At 43.6% G+C, this 21,961-nt stretch overlaps 1 protein-coding gene across 1 annotated transcript in view; it reads left to right on the top strand.

The window, feature by feature from the left end:
* Positions 1-21,961, top strand: part of LOC124775864 (1-phosphatidylinositol 4,5-bisphosphate phosphodiesterase epsilon-1-like) — a 447,016-nt gene that overhangs the window by 388,660 nt on the left and 36,395 nt on the right. The window contains exons 19-21 of the mRNA XM_047250697.1: positions 1,842-2,223; positions 14,983-15,254; positions 21,652-21,945. Coding sequence (XP_047106653.1) covers positions 1,842-2,223; positions 14,983-15,254; positions 21,652-21,945 — 948 coding nt within the window. The remainder of the gene's footprint in view (positions 1-1,841; positions 2,224-14,982; positions 15,255-21,651; positions 21,946-21,961) is intronic.

Genomic DNA, 21,961 nt, shown 5'->3' with positions numbered 1-21,961 from the left:
TTATAGTACAGTGGACTCTATTAGCATCATGTAACATACAGTAAAAATATTAAGGTCCTGCATCAAATAGTTTTTTTCAGAAATGGGTTAAATACTTGCCTGAATTAAAATGGGTTAGATAGGCAGGATGTGGTCCCCTTAACTCAGGGGAGGCGTGCGCGCAGCCAACTACCGGCAGATTAGTGTCCGAGAGTCGGGCACCGCGGCGGCCGGTGGATGCCACACGACCTGCGGTCTCTTTCCGGGCGTCTTTCGTGAGACACCCTGTATGATACGCTTGCATGCGCGCATGTCCGAAGCAACATTGCATTGTATTTCTGAACAACACAGGTACTGCAATATCGTGCTAAATATGTTGTTGTTATTATTTTAATTTACACCAGGACATCGGGAATATTTTGAGTGTTTTTGTTTTGGAAAACTACAGTAAGACCGCGATAATCCTGCACTCGATATCCGACAGAGGCGTTAATCCGCTATACGTCAGAAATGTTCCCGGATTTTTAGTCTGCCGTGGTTGTCAGTACAGTTGGACGCCTTCGAGAAACATGGCGCAACGCCTCGTCAGTAATAATTGTCTGCCTCACTGAGCGATTATATTCTCGCCGAGATAAACTGGTCGAAGAAGCCGACATGAAAAGCAATGTAAATGATGATGAGTCGTCAACTGATCGGTCTGAAATCCACTAATGGACTGAGTGCGTTTTCACCAGAAGAAGTTGACGAATGGATCGACATTGCCAGAAATTCAGCTATCGAAGAAGAGCTACCTGACGACGTGATATCGCAACGTGGTTTTAACCCACAGGAGGGACCAGAAACAGATTGACAAAGATGAAACGCATACAACTGACATCTGTTATGCTGACGTCAGAAGCCAAAAACACTTTTCTGAAATTCGCAGAGAGTAACCAACAATACATCGCTTCTGAAGTTATGAGGTTGCACATGATACAAAATAATTTTTGTCAAAAAAATAGCTCAGTCCGAGAACCAAGTTAGCATTTCTCCGATGTTCTAAAGGACTCAATCGTATTCTTAAAGACAATGATTCTAATTAAACTGCACCAAATTTTTATAAACAGTTAACATTAATTTTCTTGTTCTTGGTCTTTCCGGTTCATTGGTGCTTATTTTATTTCGTAAATGGCACACTAAACATAATTTATGTACATTGAACGTCTCCAAAACTTTCAGCTTTAAACTGATTTAATACAGCAAAACAGCATTCGACTTTTAATTCAGTTTTGTTTTTACAGAAACGTAACACATGCTTTTAATTTTTTGTATTGTATTACCCCTATTGGCTTTAATTAGTAACTGTTACTTGTTTTTGGACGTTAAAGCAATAGGTTTTACTTAAATCCATTTTATTAACGAAGACTTTACAAAGACCTTGATAATCCGGTATATATGACAGTCCGCCATTGACATATCCCCGAGAATCACGGATTATCAGGCTCCTACTATATTTAGTGCGGGCTTTTAATCCGCTGCCTGCACGCCACTGCTTCATATGTTCGAGTGCATCGTTCACTCTCTCCTTCAGCTTTGCTCTGTAGTCTGCAGGTAGCACAGGGAGGATGTCATCAGCGTTGGCCGCTGTTTCGTTAATTGCATTCCTTCCATTTAATGATTCCTGGAGGGATTCTATCATGAAGTCACAGAATACAGGTCCGCATACTGATCCCTGAGGGCAGTCATTGGTGATTTTCAAGTAACTACTACTACTGCAGCTGGTTCTGCTACTACTAATCAGTAAAATAGCTATTTCCCCTCGGTATTTTTCTTTTCAGTGTTTGAGCTTAAACCGCCATCTACAGACGTGTTGTCGGTTGCAGAGCGTGTTCGGCGACAAGCTGGTGACCAAGTTCCTATTCGAGCCGGACTTCACGGACGAGTGCCAGCTGCCGTCGCCGGCGCAGCTGCGCTATCGCATCCTCGTCAAGAACAAGAAGCTGACGGCCGACATCCCCGTGGCGCCGTCTGCGCAGGCGCCGCCCCCGCGCCACGGCAGCAGCTCCCACACGCCCGTGCGCGCGGCGCCGGGGGCGGCGGGAGCGGGGGCGGTGGGGTTGGCGGGGGCGGCCACCATAGGGCCCGGCTCGGGCAAGCAGCCCTCCTCGGGCAGGGCCAGCTCCATCACCAGCGGCGGCTCCGCCAACGACGACTTCAGCGACGACGATGACGATGACGACGACGACGACGACGAGAACATCGACGGTGAGTTGCACCTCAAAGGCCGACATTTGTATGGCGACATTTTCTGAACGTGAACGTCCAATTCATTATTGTATATGCTTGACATTATTCAAGTACGGGGGTGATCTAGACTAATACGAAACATAGATGCAAAAACATCAAAGAGGCAAGATCGCTAAATAAAAGTTTATTTTTATGACTGCAGTTGGCATCATGGAATCTTATGTAACTCCACCTCAATGCTTCTCTGTCAACCCATCTGACTGGTTGGACAACGTCAGGGAGATGGCGCCCTATGCGTCCATGGATTATGTTTGCACTTGCTCTCCACCATCACGCCGGCCGCGGTGGCCGAGCGGTTCTAGGAGCTACAGTCCTGAACCGCGCGATCGCTACTGTCGCAGGTTCGAATCCTGCCTCGGGCATGGATGTGTTTGATGTCCTTAGGTTACTTAGGTTTAAGTAGTTCTAAGTTCTAGGGTACTGATGACCTCAGAAGTTAAGTCCCATAGTGCTCAGAGCCATTTGAACCATTTTTTTCCACCATCACTTGCAGTGCCACCACTTACGTTAGGCGGCAAACTATGAGAAGCTTTCCTCTGTACTCTTTATCAAATGCTTCCATGCATTGCTGAGTGCATATCCTAATTCCAGCTGCTATTCTGATCACAGAGACCCATTAGTTCGATGCCTGAGAATGCTCTCTTGTTCAGACAAATTCTTGTGTATATTTAAAAAGCTGTATTCTAGGTCAACGCTGATCGCTCGAAATTCCTGTATTTGAGGTGACGCTGATCCTCAACATAGCTTTCGGCAACAGTACCTATAGACTGGCCTGCATGACTTTCTCCAGTCTTGCAAGGAACATCATACATCCCTGGTACTCTCAAGCCGAGATTATCTTAAACGGATAGCAACATTAGCTTAATTTTTCCAGATAGCTGGGAGGGTGGTCTCATTCCTCGCCTGTTTAGAACACTATCTATGTGACAAATTGCTGCACTGCAGAATGGAAACCACGCTATATACTGGTCCTCTTCACTTGGTTGAATAGCATCGCGTCTTGAGTCTCGATTTCATAGAGAGCGTTGACCTAATATCACGGAAAAAATAATCGTTTCTTCTGAAAACCGTCGACAGACGGCTAATCTCGGAGCCGAGGGCTCCTTTTCTAAAACAGTCCTGGCTCTTCTGAATAAGAAAAGCTGGGAGCCGCACCAGTTTGAAGACAGTTAGACTTAGCCTCCGATGATGAGGGCTATCATCGAAAGCTTTGGTTTCTGTCCGAATCTGACGCAGCAAGTAAACTGTTACGTTTATTCATGTATGTCACAATTGCCGTTTAATGGAGGCTATTACCCTTTTTGTCCATTATCGGTAAAGAACTACATTGCTGAAGTCAATCTTTTGTAGAATTTTGAAACATATTTTAAAGTGGGGTATTCTGACGTCTCCGCAGACCGCGATATCCTCTGTACAACGTGACTTCCACAAACATCGATCGTTCGAAACCTAGCTGATCCGTTCGCTGGCAAGGCTGTAGATGCCAGCGCACAAGTTTGTACCGCGTTCCTTGACTTCCGGAAGGGTTTAGCTGCAGTTTCGCACTGTCGGCTAGTGACCAAAATACTAGCGTACGAAATATCAGATCTGCTTTATGATTAGATTTCCCAGCTGTTAGCAGGGAAATGAAAAAGTACCAAGAAAATAAAAATCTATTTTATCTCACACCATATCCAATCACGTTCAACCTGCAACCTAATTTATTCCACCTGACCTAGCCGGCCGCAGTGGCCGAGCGGCTCTAGGCGCTTCTGTCTGGAACCGTGCGACCGCTACGGTCGCAGGTTCGAATTCTGTCTCGGGCATGGATGTTCGTGATGTCCTTAGGTTAGGTAGGTTTAAGTAGTTCTAACTTCTAGGGGACTGATGACCTCAGATGCTAAGTACCATAGTGCTCAAAGCCATTTTGAACCATTTTGAGCACCTGACCTATTCCCACAGGTGTAACGCAAAACCCCCTCCCACAAAACTTTAACTAACACTCCCCATCGACAAACCATTCCATCCATACAACTACCTCTTTCCTCCCTCACAAGGCACAGTGTGTTTTTACACGGCCATCCTCCATGACATTCACCCTGTCCGCTCCTTTTAAAAATCACACTAGCCGACTGGTCCCTACTTTATCGAAACGCCAATACGACGCACTTCCAGAAACACTCACATTTTACTTTCTCCCAACGTTCAGTTTGGAGAATGTCACCATCGTATCATGGTCATTTATTTTATTTAAGTTTATTGTTATTTTGTTTGTCCCTGTTAAGAGCATATAGAACCTTTAGTTAGTTTTAGTCTTCCTTGTTATTCTTTTTTCTCAATATTTCTACATCCACTCACTATGAGTCCCATATCTTTCTTGTGTCCACCCGTTTTTGTGTTTCATACATCCTTCAGCTAGTTGTAAGTCTATGTTCTATTTCTAGTCCATGCAGTTGCCAGGGAGTGAATACTCTGTGAGACCCTTTTCTGTATCGGTTAACTATCCTACTCTGGTAGTTCGTGTCCCGTTTATGATGTAGGTTTCCTTCGTTAATCTTGAGTCATCCATTAGTCCTGTATGCCCATAGAGTTATAGAAGTCTTCTCCAAGCAATGGAAGTGTACCGTTCCGTCAGGAAATACAATGCTTGTTAGCTTTTGCACATTCTGATACCGACTCAGATTCGGTCCGAATATTTTTCTCAGTATCCGTCATTCCAAAAAATGATAATGCTCAACTGCTTAGAATGCTTTTTGGAAAACTACTGTCTGGTAGAAACGTAGTATGGCTTTCGTGGAAAGGGATTTATTGTCATGGATATTCCAGATAAATGATTAGGCTTTACGCATTTTTCTGCAAAGGTTTTACTGGTTACTCTTTCATGGCCATTGCCATAATTTGAAGCAAGTACTTGAATTTTTATTGTGACCGATATTGTGTGTGTGTGTGTGTGTGTGTGTGTGTGTGTGTGAGAGAGAGAGAGAGAGAGAGAGAGAGAGAGAGAGAGAGAGAGAGAGAGATGCTCAATTATTATCTATTAGCGTCCTTGTTAAAATAATCTGAATGTGCTTGCAGTTAAAAACGCATAAAATTCAAACTCACCTAAAATCACAATCACTTTCTCCCATTCTAATTCGCATTTACCTGTTCAATCGTACCCTACCATGCTTATGTTGAAAACGAGATTTTTGTTCCTTGCAGTGGCAGCGCCATTGAAAGCCATTTATCACACTGTTGACGGTTTTTGAAGAGATCATATTTTGCACAATAATATACAGGATGAGACATACACCTTAATATTTCGATCTCAACCCTTGAGAAAACAGTCAAAAAACATAAAAACACGCAGGATTTTCGATGACACCACACAAATAAGAAACTTTCGCCTCAGTCAACATCAGGCAACATTTCGTGTGCATCGTAGCCGAAATGAAACATGAACAGCCATTCAACGATTACCATTGTAATGTAATTGGATCAATTGCTTCAGATCGATCTATGTGTCGATCTGTAGTGCCTTGGTTACTGGTCAAATAGCTGACTGGGAAATCTGTGACTGCCAAGTTCTTTAGATTATTTTACGAGAGCTTTTGTAATCCCTTTTTGCTGGTTTCTGGCGAGATATAGTATTGAATATACGTTGGCGAACCACCATATTTAATCCGATTATGTAATTGTAATGTAATTGTAGAAGCATGTGACAGTAAATGATGTTAATGTGTCAAATTTTGGGACGAACGTCTGGCAAATAAAATCACGATTTCAACTAAAGTTCGGATTTATTTTCAAGAATATTGCTATCGACACCTGCAATATATTACCTTAAGCAGCCCAAGTCTGAACTCAAATCGGTATCTGTTCTCCTAAACGACGATAACTCGAGGCACCTTGCTTTTTATGGGCCATTGGAGCTTCATTAAACTGTGCCGCAACAAGTACTTGGGGCATGTGCTTTTTATTGACAACCAAGAAATAAGCGATACAGTCTCAATACTTCGGTTCAGAACCATTAACGGCATTATTAATACTGACTGGATACTTTTTGTAAGAATTATGCTCGATTCGTACTGGACGTCAGTTGAAGGGAACGGGACAGAACATAACGCAAAGTCTGTGTCAAACAATGTCACTTCGCTTACCTCAATACCAGACTGTGAAAGTGAGGTCATGGGATACAACAAGTGACGCAAAAAGTCGGAATACAGCATCACAATTAAGAAACAGCATTTATACTTGTTTATTAATGGCCAAAGAAATATTCATAATCTATGTTCTTCAAAAAGTTTTGCGATAGCCCAATGAGAAATGAAACACTAGAAGAGAAGTCTAAAAACGTTTTAAAACACCAACATTTATTTTCTAGAGAAAACATATAAATACAAACCCATCAAATGTCATTTAGAAGGCAGTTAATACAGCCATTTTACTTTATACATTATGCTTTTCTCTTCCTAAGTGCAAGTTCCAAATAACGGTAAAAACTGTATTTCTCCCCTTAAACAAAGCCAACATTTCCATTGTTAAAAGTGTTGTTTGACGAAAATGGTTTCATAGATTTATGTCCTTCGTTGTAAAACGTAAATTATTTTTCGCTTTCAGATATCTGATCTCTTTCATGGAATAAACCGCAGAAGAAAATATTAAAGTGATAATGGAATCTTCCCAATGGTCACTAAAACTGATGTATTGTGGTTTGTTTTCTGCGTCACTATGGTGATTGTTTCTGGAACACCGCTATCATTTCAACTAGTGCAATGTACGTGAATACTCATATACTGCAACACACAAACCATAACATCCAGTTCATGTCAGACACTAACATCCCTCTGTCCTGTCTGAGACTAACAAGAAACCCTTCGAGTGCGAGGTTGTAAGAGGCCAATGATGTTAAAGGGATTCGACGCCCCATATATTGTCTTCCATGGGATCCCAATATTGGCTACTAATGGCAACAGGGTGCGGAACTGGAGATATCCAATGGTGAGCACAGCGTGAGACTAAAGGAGTGTATATGAATTGCTTAGTCGACGAGTAACTCATAACAGTGCTATAATGGTAATGGTGTTGATACTAAGCTGAGCAATGGCAAAGGTAAATAAAGCAAACATAGCACTATATCTACAACAACACTTGCCGAAGTTGACATATCGTCAGAAGGAAACCCAAGGAATTTCGTATGTGAGAAACAAGTAACAGACGAAATATTAGCGTTTGTGCTAGATAAGTCATTGGACTGTATGGTGTCGTATACGCTCGACTGTGCGGACAGTATACAAGAGGAATACACTGATGACGATAAGTGCTTAACAAGTATAGTTCATCCTTGTCAGAGAGGGAGCCAAAAATCTGGCCTCCAGTGAAACATAGTAATGGACTTTTGGTGTCCAAGGAGGGGGTACTAAACATAATTATGTGCATGGAAGATCATCCTTAGGTTGGTTGGTTTGGGGAAGCAGACCAGACAGCGAGGTCATCGGTCTCATCGGATTAGGGAAGGACGGGGAAGGAAATCGGTCGTGCCCTTTGAAAGGAACCATCCCGGCATTTGCCTGGAGCGATTTAGGGAAATCACGGAAAACCTAAATCAGGATGGTCGGACGCGGGAGTGAACCGTCATCCTCCCGAATGCGAGGCCAGTGTCTAACCACTGATCATCCTTAGCATACTAAAAAAATTATGAACAGATTTCAAATAAGTCCGCAGCAATATGACCGTGAAGTCATAAGAAAAACTATAGATGTTCAAAGAAGGACAAGGCGCACTTGTTACAAAAACTTGTGTGTGCACATTTCAATGATGTTCGATACAATTCACAGGATGTGCAAGATAGTGATGTACTACGCTATGCACGTCAAACTGCGCGCGACACAGATTACAGTGGTTTGAAGGGAAGCAGTGAATGGTGTGCCGACAACACGCCCCTCCACATCCGCATCCAGTGACGCCTATGAGCTGAGGATTGCACGGTGGCCGGTCAGTACCGTTGGGCCTTCATGGCATGTTCGGAAGGAATTTTCTTTAGTTTTTTTAGTGAATGGCTGCGTAACTTCAAACAGTGCTACAGAGTAGGAACGCGTAAGCTAACGAAATTTCAAACAAAGCGTCAACTTGATGGTGCACAGGAAACTGCGGAATCGGTCCGGAAATTTGTAGATGAGATAAACAAAATTATTCCATCGTTCAGAAAGGAATCTATTTTTAGCTTCGACCAATTGTGATTTGAAGAGGAAATTCGTATGGAAGGAACACTGGAAATTAGAGGTACGAAGAGATTCGTATCAAGACCAACTAACATCAACGCCTTTAACGTATTTGTATACAATTATAATGACTATTATTCTGGATGGTAAATTGGCTGGAAAGTTATGTATTGTGCTTCGAGAAGTTGGAAGTCCTCTGTCCCTTACGATTCTCTATCGTGTGCGTGACCTTGCAAGGGCAGAAGGAAATATTTACGTCTCAGCAAGCAAGGGTGCGGAAATGGACGTAAGAGAACTACAACCGTGGCATGAGCATTGATTTTGGCCAATAGATTCTCAAAATTACTTGCTTTTGCCTGATTCCTGGTGTGCACATAAAAATCATACTCCTTTAGAGCAAACGATCCCTCCTGAAAATTGTGTAACATTGCAGTTCTTACCACCTGGAACCACTGGATAAATTCAGCCTCTGGATGTTTGTTTCTTCCGTGCCTATAAAACCCATTATCACACGATCTGCAGCTACGCCTTACAGGATAGCCAGTTTCACGATAAGCTCCATGACAGACTATTTCGCATTCGGCTGCATGCCATCACATTCCATCAGTTCTGATCATCCCGTTACATCAGTCTGATTCTATATGCATTCTTTAAGAGTGTATGCCTAGCTGAACGTCCTGAACTCCCCACTGAGTTCTCCTTCGGTCTTGATGGTGCAAACATTTGTGATCACTGTGGCGCACCATTTTTCATTCGGTGTTCATGGTGCAAGTTAATTGTTTGTTTTGTACGTTTCTTAAATGTCGATGATGTCCATTTTGTGAAATGTAACACACTCTGATCTCTGGTCCTCTCAGGCACTCATTTTCAATCGCCCTCCTGGTGCAAATCGTGTGTCATAAGCAGCTAATATTTTTCCTGTCATTATTGTTAACACAGCAGTTTTAAATAACCCTTACTAAAGACTGAACTTGTGACCTCGACTCAAGGGGTTCCTTGTAAGTCCAATATGCAATATAGTCACTTCCCAGAAATAAACGCTGTCCAGAGCTACTAAGTCCGTTGTTGACTTCGCTGAACAGTAGAGGCTGTGGCGGCTGCTATGCTCGTGAACTGTTTGCTGTGGACTGCTGATTGGCGCTTATACTCTTGAGACTGCTGCTAGCACTCAAATTCCACACAGCACACGCCCGGACTGGATACGAACAGCTGTTGACTGACTACGGCGCCAGTTAAATAGCCGTGCGGACCGATACTGACAATCCGTGTGGTTGGTTGTCGGTGCCTATCAATAACATGTGCCCTGTTGGTTGGCTTCCCAGACAAAGTACTGTCATCCATCTTCCCAATTGGTGCTCGTGACGAGGCGAGCAAAGTGATACGGCCGCCAAAGGGCGCGCCTCTGGCTTCGCCTTGATGGCGGATGAGCCCGCGCGCCGTCGTGATGAATGGGCGGTCTACCCGGCAGGGGCAGTGCTAAGGGGGGGGGGGGGGGGGAGGGGGACAAAAACAAAGCAGACGAGACTAAAATGAAACAAAAGCACGAAATCCAGTACTGTAACATGTGAGCACGTTAGTATCAAAACTGTCTGCCGATAGTTCTTGGTGCTGAAGTCCTGTTCCATTTCGTTCACGCCTGTGTGAATGCCGCCATTTGAAAAGCATTCTGAAATATTTTGACATTCTGTCCCTTTCATTCTGACAAGTGTGAATCGATTTTAAAGCTTCTTCTTTACTCGGTCACAGTCTCGCCACTTCAGTTTACGGCAAAATAGCATGGTTGATTTTCACTGGATTGAATTTTAAAACTGCGCAACTGAAGAACAATAACATTCTACTGTCAGTCCCTCCCTCACCTTTCGCCTTTTCAGGAATTATCATCATCATCATGTATATTTTCGGATTAGACAGTTTTTCCCATTCCGAAACCAAACAATAGAAATCTGATCGCACTATCTTGTTCGTGGTCGTCCTATCCTTCTTCTGCCCATGGGTCTGTAATCATGGGTTCTCTTTGGTATTGGGCTTTGATCCATTCCTTTCCAAACCGTTTTTATCTCGCTGTTCCTCTTATTATCTTCTAATTTGTATTCTGCCAGAGGTCTTAAAGGTCTTTTTCTGCCACTTCAATACTTTGGATCCACAGAGCAATGAAGGTTCAGTCACAGTATTGTCTCTTTCCTCGTTTTTGTTCAGGAACGTTTTCTCAGTTATGTGTAACCTTTGTAGTTTCTTTTCAGGATCATTGTCATATGTGTAACAGATATCACAGCCCACGTAGTTGAATACATGGACTTGATCCAATATGTAATTCTCGATTATGCTTTCCGCTCAAAGATTTTCTTTCCAACAAAAGACCACAACTTTAGTTTTGCTTGCGGATATATATCATTTTGTCATTAAATGTGAGGAGTACACAGCTCGTTGTAGTATATCTTCTGTATCCACCAGTATTACCTGGTCATCTGCTAAAAGTAGTGAATTAAATACTGTACATGTCAGTGCATAAGAATCTTCCATTTTCTTTTGCCATTTATTGATAGTGTCATCTACGCAGGTTGTAATGGATATAAGTGCAGATATTTCTATTGGTGACTGAGGATGATGCACTGAACAACACTACATCAGTGTTCACATCATTTGCAGACTAATAATTATAGCCATTACAAGTCATATGTTTTAGGTTGGTTAGTACCTTTAACTGCATGTGCCAAGAGCAAGCCATTAATGCTTATTTTCCCCTGGGCAGCAGGTCAGCTGTTGAAGTGTAGACGCATGGACGCAAAAAGGTTTGTCTATACTGACAGACATAGTGTGCTTAATTGTGCAGTAGACTGTGCAGAAGACAGTAGGTCGTAAAGTTTGTGACGTGTTTGCAGAAGACTGACACAGAGAAAAAACGACCAACACACTGATGTGTGTACATATTAAAGTACCACATATAAATACATCTCCACTTATACTGGGTACAATCCATATAGTGTCAGTGTAAAGAACCACTTGAAACTTCCTGGAAGACAGAAACTTTATACCAGGCTGGGATTCGAACTTGGAACATCTACCTTCCGCAGGTAGTGTTCTACTGACTGAGCTATCCAACCATGATTCACGACTCCCATCCACAACTTTACTTCTGTCAGTATCTCATCTCACCAATTGGTATTTTTTGTGATCTCTCCAAGGTCTTCGACTGTGTAGATTGTGATACTCTCTTCGAAAAACTCAAGTCTTATGGAGTTGTTGGCTTCACACACAGCTGTTTTCGATCATACTTGACAAATAGAAATATGAAAGTTCCGTGAATAATTCATACAATGTTGGAAAGGTAGAATATTTTAATTACTGGGGTAAACATACAAAGGAAGTCCCACAGGGTTCAGTTCTGGTTCCACTCATATTCTCTACACATGTGAATGACCTTCCTCTTAATATTAAACAAGCAAAATTTGTACTTTTTGCGGATGATACTAGTGTTATAATAAATCCCATTAGAGAGAAAGCAACAGAAGAATTATTAAATGATATTTTCCAAAGAATTATTAAGTGGTTCTCTGAAAATGGACTCTACCTAAATTTTAAACTATCACACTACATTCATTTCTGTTCAAGAAAGAGAGTCATACCAGCAATTGATGTAGGACATGAGCAGGTGTCAGTAAGCAGGGTATAACACTTCACAATTTTAGGTGTACGTATTCATGAAAACATATTACAGACCTTCTCAAACAATTAAGTTCAGCTACTTTCGCTCTTCATATAATTGTTAATCTTGGAAACAAACTATCAACCCATTGACATGTTTTGCATATTTACACCCAGTAATGTCGTACAGAATAACTTTCTGGGATAACTCATCATTTACGAATGAAGTAACGATTGCACAAAACCGAGCAATAGCAATGATATGCGGTGTTCACCCATGGGCATCATGTACGTACCTCTTCAAGGAGTTAGGCATTTTAACTCCATCGCCACAATAAGTGTTTTCATTAACGAAATCCGCTATACATAATCCATCACAATTTGAGAAGAACAGTGACGAACTTACCTAGAGCAGCAAAGGGGAAAATGAATTTTGTTACCCATTGTTAAAGCTGTCAGTGGCTTAGAGAAGAATTCAATATGCAGTAATAAAAAGTTTTGGTCATTTTCTTAATAACATAAAATATCTGACTGGCAGAGAAGCAAGTTTCAAATGCAGTTTAAAATAATTTCTCGTGGACAACTCCTTCTATTCCATTGACGAATTTCTACTTCAAACCTGGTAAACAGTAAAAAAAGGCTTTTCTTAAAGTGTAGTGGTATGAGCAGGAATAAAATGATAATGTGTTCATTGATGTTAACACTGCCGGCCGGAGTGGCCGTGCGGTTCTGGGCGCTACAGTCTGGAGCCGAGCGACCGCAACGGTCGCAGGTTCGAATCCTGCCTCGGACATGGATGTGTGTGATGTCCTTAGGTTAGTTAGGTTTAATTAGTTCTAAGTTCTAGGCGACTGATGACCTTAGAAGTTAAGTAGCATAGTGCACAGAGCCATTTGAATCATTTTTTTGATGTTAACACTAATAAGTAAACACATCCCGTAAACTGACTCGTTCCACATTATTACTATAAAGGAAACGTTCCAAGTATCTATGCAACTAGTAAATACACTACTGGTCATTAAAATTGCTACACCACGAAGATGTGCTACAGACGCGAAATTTAACCGACAGGAAGAAGATGCTGTGATTTGCAAATGATTAGCTTTTCAGAGCATTCACACAAGGTTGGCGCCGGTAGCGACACCTACAACGTGCTGACATGAGGAAAGTTTCCAGCCGATTTCTCATACACAAACAGCAGTTGACCGGCGTTGCCTGGTGATACGTTGTTGTGATGCCTCGTGTAAAGAGGAGAAATGCGTACCATCATGTTTCAGACTTTGATAAATGTCGGATAGCAGCCTATCGCGATTGCGGTTTATCGTATCACGACATTGCTGCTCGCATTGGTCGAGATCCAATGATTGATAGCAGAATATGGAATCGGTGGGTTCAGGAGAGAATACGGAACGTCGTGCTGGATCCCAACGGTCTCGTATCACTAGCAGTCGAGATGACAAGCATCCTATCCGCAAGGCTGTAACAGATCGTGCAGTCACGTCTCGATCCCTGAGTCAACAGATGGGGACGTTTGCAAGACAACAACCATCTGCACGAACAGTTCGACGACGTTTGCAGCAGCATGGACAATCAGCCCGGAGACCATGGCTGCGGTTATCCTTGACGCTGCATCACAGACAGGAGCGCCTGCGATGGTGTACTCAACGACTAACCTGGGTGCTCGAATGGCAAAACGTCATTTTTTTCGGATGAATCCAGGTTCTCTTTACAAGATCATGATGGTCGCATCCGTGTTTGGCGACATCGTGGTGAACGCACATTGGAACCATGTATTCGTCATCGCCATACTGGCGTATCACCCGGCGGATGCCATTGGTTAGACGTCTCGGCCACCTCTTGTTCGCATTGACGGCACTCTGAGCAGAGGACGTTACATTTCAGATGTGTTACGACCCGTGGTTCTACCCTTCATTCGATCCCAGCGAATCTATATATATCAGCAGGATAATGCACGACCGCATGTTGCAGGTCCTGTACGGGCCTTTCTGGATACAGAAAATGTTCGATTGCTACCCCGACCAGCATATTCCCCAGATCTCTCACCAATTGAAAACGTCTGGTCAATGGTGGCCGAGCAACTGGCTCGTCACAATACGCCAGTCACTACTCTTGATGTACTGTGGTATCGTGTTGAAGTTGCATGGGCAGCTGTACCTGTACACGCCATCCAAGCTCTGTTTGACTCAATGCCCAGGCGTATCAAGGCCGTTATTACGTTCAGAGGTGGTTGTTCTGGGTACTGATTTCTCAGGATCTATGCACCCAAATTGCGTGAAAATGTAATCACATGTCAGTTATGATATAATATATTTGTCCAATGAATGCCCGTTTATCATCTGCATTTCTTCTTGGTGTAGCAATTTTAATGGCCAGTAGTGTAACTAACTAACTTACAAATTTCACGGAAGTTTTGCCACATACCTTACAAGTTTATGACTCTTGGAAAATAGTAGAGAGGAGGGATAGTGAGTAGTAGAGCACTTGGTTGCGGAAAGGCAAAGGTCGTAGGTGCGAATCCCCGTCCGGCAGACAGCTTTAATCTTGCAGAAAGTTTCAGATTGGCGACCACTCCGCTGCAGAGTGAAAATGCATTCCGGTAGGACACTCTTATCTGTTGCGTGGTTCAAATGGCTCTGAGCACTATGGGACTTAACTTCTGAGGTGATCAGTCCCCTACAACTTAGAACTACTTAAAGCTAACTAACCTAAGGACATCACACACTTCCATGCCCGAGGTAGGAGTCGAACCTGCGACTGTAGCGGTCTCGCGAATCCAGACCGTAGTGCCTAGAACCGCTCGGCCACCCTGGTCGGCTATCTGTTATGTGATTTTGTGGAATTAAATAACTGTAAAGATGTACGTGTGTGTGTGCAGAGAAACTGCTGGGGCTGTACGGCACGGAGGACAAGTCGCTGAGCAAGTCGACGTCGATGTGCCCGTCGCGCACGGGCTCCATGTCGAGCCACGAGAGCATCCTGCGGCTGGAGCGCGGCGCCTGGCCCGGCGGGCACGCGGCGCGCGCGGCGGCGGCCCGCGGCCAGCCGGCAGACGCCTGGTACACCGACGAGGAGCCGGCGCCCACCAAGCCCAAGAAGCAGAGCAGCCAGATCGCCAAGGAGCTCTCCGACATGGTCGTCTACGTGCAGGTAGGCGGGCGCCCTCCCATAGGGCAGTCCCCCACTGGGACGTAACGTGCTTTTTGTTCCTGGCTGGTTTGTTCCTGTCTCCCACCTTTAAGTCCTGCTAATGTTTTAATATACTGCACCAAAGTGTTCTGTAATCAGTTCGTCATTCACAGAAAAATTGAAATGCTGGTAGAAGTTGACCTGGGGGAAGATAAGAAATTTGGATTCCAGAGAAATGTAGGATTGACTCTATGACTTAACTCAGAATTTACTTCGGAGATTTAGAGAAAGGTATTGACAATGTTGACTGCAATACTAACTTTGAAATTCTGAAGGTAGCAGGGGTTATTTATTTAGTATAAGGCCATCATCACATCACATCATCATCATCATGATCATCATCAGGCAATTCAATCATTAAATGATGTGGCCTCTTCGAGTAGTGGATTCAGGTAGGCTTTCAGCAGTCTTCTCCAAGTGGAACGGTCTTGGGCAGTTCTCTGCCAGGTGTTACCAGCGATCTTCTTGATGTCTTTGTCCCATCTGTCTGGTGGTCTTCCTCTAGGCCTCCGGTGCTCTCTCGGACTCCACTCCAGTGCTAGCTTCGTCCATCTGTTGTCTTTTCTTGTTGCGAAGTGGCCAGCCCACAGCCATTTCAAGGAACCTACCGTCTCTAAGATGTCGTTAACCTTCGTCACAGACCGGATGTCATCTGCCCTTTTCCTATTCTTTCTTGTACAGCCCAGCATTGATCTCTCCATGACTCTCTGTGCTGTCCTAAGTTTCCCTTTTGTAAATGAGTTCAGTGTCCATGTCTCGCAGCCCTTACGTCATCACAGGAACAATGCATTGATCAAATACTGCTTTCTTCAGATTTACTGGCATTTTTGATGTGAATACTGTTGAATTCTTCCCAAATGCTTGCCAGCCAAGCTTGATGCGTCGATAGATTTCTAGCCTTATGTCTCCCTTCATATTTATAATCTGGCCAAGGTAGACATATTCACTGACCTCTTCTAATAGACTGTCCTTGACTTTCACATCTCTAGCTGGGACCCATTTATTGGACATTACTTTTGTTTTGGAAAGGTTCATGTTCAAGCCAACCAGCTGACATTCCGATGCAAGATCTATGACTAAGTTTTGGAGCTCTGCGAAGTCTTTGGCCAGTAAGGCAATATCATCAGCAAATCTCAAGTTGGTAAGCCTTCTTCCATTAATTCTAATTCCCTTATCTTCCCAGCTCAGCTTTGACATAGCCATTTCCAATACAGCAGAGAACAGTGTTGGGGAGATGTGATCGCCTTGCTTGACACCCCTCATGATGCGGAATTCTTGAGTTGATTCGCCGATGTTAACATAAGCTGAAGAATTCTCGTAGATTTTCCTGAGCACTTCACATCATATAAGGAAACATTTTTCTTTAACAATACGTCAACAGGTATTTAACACACAGAAAAGGAAGTTCTGATTATAAGTTGATTAAATTTACTATATTTACAAAGCACAGAAGATCACAGGCTTATGACCAATGGTATGGAGGTCTGACTCATGTTTAAAGACTAGTTCGAGAGCCTTCAATTCCTGTTTAGCTTTAGTTGTATGTGATCAAATCCTAGGAGTTCTAAGGGTAGTCCAATGTTTTCTGCTAATTCCTTGGGATTATCAGCCTCCATCGTGCTGTCTGGTGGGTTGGCACTTCCAACTTTTCTCAGCAGGGACCAGGCTTTCCTGCATCAGATGCAGAAGTCTAAGGTCTCAGGTGTTTCAGTCCATGCATACGGCGACGTGCGTCGATACTGTGCTTAAGTTCGTCAGCTACTTCACAGTCACTCTTGTCTCAAAACTGTTTGTACAGGGTTTCACATTTCTCCGTGCGTTCGGGTATATACACGTTTCGGAAGCCCCTTGGAATACATTTCTTTACTGTGGATAGTATAGCTCCAATTGACCTTTTACAGTTTGTGCTTATTGGTGGTATACATCCCACACATTTGTCCAGATTTTCCGAAAATGCAGACCACTCGGCTCTTTCGATGTTCCATCTACGTCACGGAAATGATCTTATTACAGGTACGCTGCTAGCTATTTCGAGATGCAGTGGGTAATGTTGGCTGTACGTGAAATTGTGCAGGATTTTCACTGACACTAACAATAGCAGTCCATTTTTGTCAGAAGACACAAACATAAATCAGGTTGTGATCTGTTCTCCAGACACTAGAACGGAATGTACACTTGTCTTTAGCGTCAAAAACAAGACGGAGGCTGTGTTCTTCAGACCAATCAACCTGTGTGTTCTGATGTCCATCGTTACGTTTGTATTTCCGTAGTCCATGATGTCCGTAGAAGTCTCCCAAGTACACTGTAAGGTGGTCACCAGTATTTAGCACATGTGCTGGCCACATGGTTCCTGGTGGTTTATAGATATTCACAACAGTTATTTCACCAATTCTGACAGTGACTTCGTGGATATTATTTGTAGTACCGGTAGAGAGAGTGCGGACCTTTTCCACACTTTCCCAGATGTACGTTGCTACACCATAAACCCTGTCGTATGTAGCACCAAGTAAATCGCATCCAGGTATTTTACCTCTTAAAGCAAGCAAGGTTATGGTACAAGGTGTAATAGGTTATCTACAACCTGTACAGAAACCAGACGGCAGTTACAAGAGTCTATGGTCAAGAAAGGGAAGCAGTAGTTGAGAATGGGATGAGTCAGGTTGTAGCATTTCTCCGATGTTACAGAACCTGTACACTAAGCAAGCTATGAAGAAAACCAACAAATATTTGGAAAGGGAATTAGGGTTCAAGGAGGTTTCTATCATGTAAGAGCAGTCAAATGAAATCGAGAGAGATGGAGGAAAGTGAGTAAACTGTTTATTACTTCAAATGTAATTGCCATAATTATTAATATATTTATGCCACTGTGAGACAAGACCATTAATTTCTTGATGTAAAAATGTTTGCTGTTTCCTACGGAACGCCGGCCGAAGTGACCGTGCGGTTCTGGGCGCTGCAGTTTGGAACCGCGAGACCGCTACGGTCGCAGGTTCGAATCCTGCCTCGGGCATGGATGTGTGTGATGTCCTTAGGTTAGTTAGGTTTAATTAGTTCTAAGTTCTAGGCGACTGATGACCTCAGAAGTTAAGTCGCATAGTGCTCAGAGCCACTTTCCTACGGAACTGTGAGTGTATCCAGGCATGCACCTCTTCGTCCGAAACAAATGGACGGTGGTAGGAGGGCCACATATTGCGAAAGTTGTTTTGAGTATGCCACAGAAGCTTCGCTAGGAAGCCCTTACACATCCTCTAGACAGTCCGGATCCCTCCTTATGCGATTTACATACTTTGGAGCCTTGACGAAAGAAATTCGATATCCTTCGGACCAAGAGGTGCACGCCTTGTACAATCATGGTTCTGCAAGCAACTTCAAACGTTTTTCCATGAAGACACTGACCGTCTTGTCTCACCGTAAGATAAGTGTATTAACATTTATGGCGATTACTGTTGAAATAATAAAGTTTCCTTACATTTTCCCATTTACCTCATTTTCATTTGACTGAGCCTTATACAATGCAGGTTTTCAGTATCTGATGCCTTAGATGCTGGTGAGTATTCAAGGCTGTATAATCGTGATCCATGAAACTTTTCCGTTCGTAACATTTCGTCCAAAGTTGCACTGGATACCATAGAAGTGCTCCTGCATGCGCTGAGTCCAGGTATCCCTCTGCATGAAACCTTTTGAATGAAAAAGTTTCGTGAACCATGACCATACAACCTGAAAGGCTCACCAGCAACTCTGAGGTTTGCCATTGACATTTCAACTCTCTCGGTGACGAAAGTGGATAGTGCCTTGAAAAGAGGTTATAAGAAGAACTTCTACAAAAGCAAGGCAAGATACTGAAATGTAATCCAATTAAATCAGGCGGTGCTCAGGGAATTAGAGAGGGAAATTTGACGCTCAAAATAGTACAGGAATTTAGCCGTTTTGGTAACAAAATGGAGAAATATAGGGTATAAAACGCAGACTGGAAATAGCAAGAAAGACATTTTCGTAAAGGGGAAATTAGCTGAAAACGAATTTCAGTTTGATTCTTAGGAAGTCTACGTAGCTGTCTGGAGTATAGCCTCGTACGGAAATGAAACAGGGACTGTAACCAGTTCAGACAAGGAGAGAACAAAAGTCTGTGAAATGTGGTACTTCAGAAAAATGCTGGAGTTTATAAGGGACTGCTCGGATTACTAACGAGATGGTAACTGAACCGAATTCAGGAAAAGATAAATACGTGACTAAAAGAGGGGATAACTGGGTAGGACACATTCTGAGTTATCGATGAATCGTCAATATGGAATGGAGGAAAGCGTTTGGAGGAGAGGCGGGGAGTTAAAAATTGTAGAGGGAGACAATTCTTGAGTGCAGTCAGCATGTTGAAGTACTTGTACGCTGGAGTAGTCATCGAGAGATGAAGACGCTTGCACAGGCTAGAGTTACGTCAAGCCAGTCTTCGGACCGAAGACCCCAGCAACTACATTCTCTGTCTGCACCTTCTATTTTTTCCTGTCTGCCTCTCCTTGCAGCACGAAGCTAATTATTCCTGAATACCCTAACAAATATCCTGGTAACCTGTCACTTTCTCTCGTCAAATCTACCCTAACAAATATCCTAGTAACCTGTCCCATTCTCTCGTGAAATCTTCATAGACTTCTCCCGTCACTTATTCTTGATAGCACTTTTTAATTTCGTATCTTAACTGCCCACTTTATTTCCTTCTTCGATAGCACCGCATTTCAAATGCTGCCTCTTTCTTCTTCTCCGTACATCTGGTGGTTTCTGTTTTCCTTTTACACACTTCCGTGCTCCAGTCGAACGCTTTCAGGAGCATTTTACTCAGTTTCATACCATTACTTCTTACTAGATGAAATTTTTCGTTGACGAATGCTTTCTTCTGCTGTACCACTCCACATTTGATATCCTATATGCACCAGGCTTCCTGCGTAATCTTGCTTCCTAGGTAGGAGAACCCTTGCACTTCGCTGATATGTCGTTCGTAAGTTTTTTGATAAGAAAGTCGTTATTGCGCTTTCTGTTACTCTTCATAGCCATCGTGTTTTCTTTCTTTATTCTTAAGCTATTTTTTGTTCTAATTATGCTGATTGTTCGTTTCGCTGTACAAATACGAGGACTGCCAATGAATCAAAATAATAGCGTAGGCGAATAATCCAGAAACGGCAAATATTGCTTTATTTAATCTTTGTGACTGTCTCCGGTTACATCATTTTCAGATAATAAGCCCATAATGATGTGACAGCGTTGGCAGTGATGATGAAATGGTACTTTATACCATTACACACGCTTTAAAAAAACTCTTTCGCATAGGTGCCTGACGTAGGTAACAATATTGACATAAATGGAATACCGTTGACCGATACTGACCGGTTTCTCCTCACAGCCAAGGTTACATCGAAGACAAACTATCTATAATTTGTCTAACATGGATAAGTAAGATAATTTCATACTCAATTAATCATAACACTTCAGTGATCATTAACTGCGCATGTGACTTCTGCTTCCGTAGATTTAGATGCACTTGCACTAAACGCATTGTTGTCTGCTATTTTAAGTACTTTAGAGTGATCTGACTACTAAAATGGTGGATCGCATGGTCTGCACTCTCCCTGTAAGATCCTCTCACTGAAACGTTTAATGACATACTTTTTTTTTTTCCCCGAGATTCGTGGTCTTTTCTCGCTTCCCGCGCACGGGGTCCCGAGTTCGGTTCGATTCCCGGCGGGGTCAGGGATTTTCTCTGCCTCGATATGACTGGGTGTTGTGTGTCTTTCATCATCATTTCATCCTCATTCACTCGCAAGTCGCCGTAGTGGCGTTAAAGAACTTGTGGAGCGGCGGCCGAACCGCCCCGCGAGGGGTCTCCCAGCCACCAATGCCATACGCCCATTATTATTATTACTTGTTTTTTAAATGAAACAGTATGGTTCCAGAGACCTTTTCGGGTCTCTAACATATGTGATGTATACATGCAGACTGAAGGAATGAGTGGAAATATGTACCAAGGCCGGGACTTAAACCCGTGTCTGCTTCTCACTAGGCAGATGCGCTAATCAGTGCGCGACCCTGCCATAGTGGCTTTCCACACCTGCACTGACTACGTAAACACATGTCGGTTCTCAATCACTACAACTGTGGAAAGCTACTGTGCCAGTGTTAGTGCAACTGCCTAGGCTGCAGGAGACTGTGTTCGAACCCCGAGCTTGGCACAAAATTTCATTTATCGCTTCAGTCGTTTTATATATACACTTGTTTTGGCCTAAAATAAATAGACAATAATAACAGCCGAGCGAGGTAGTGTCGATGGAGCAAGATGTGAGCCTACTACATTCGTATGTTTCTGTATGCTCAGGCAATCAAGTTCCGCGGACTCAACACCATCAGCCCCAACAGCTCGGTCAAGTGCAAGCGGTCGGCGAGCACGGCTCCGGCCGTGGGCGGCCCTGCACTCAAGAAGAGCAGCATCGGCGGCATCACGCCGCCCACGCTGCCCTCGAGCGCGGCCGCCGCCGCCGCCGCCGCGCCGCCGACGCCGACGGCGCACGGCTCCGGCTCGCTGTCGGCGTCGCCCGGCGTCGGCTCGGGCGGCGGCGCCGCGGGCTCCGGGCCGGGCGCGGGGGCGGGCAGCGGCGGGCCCAGCCCGGCGGCCGGCGGGGGCGGCG

Source organism: Schistocerca piceifrons, chromosome 2 (assembly GCF_021461385.2).
Source record: "Schistocerca piceifrons isolate TAMUIC-IGC-003096 chromosome 2, iqSchPice1.1, whole genome shotgun sequence".
NCBI classification, from domain to species: Eukaryota; Metazoa; Arthropoda; class Insecta; order Orthoptera; family Acrididae; genus Schistocerca; species Schistocerca piceifrons.
The sequence above is the reverse complement of the archived record's forward strand: the minus strand, read 5'-3'. Positions and strand labels throughout refer to the sequence as shown.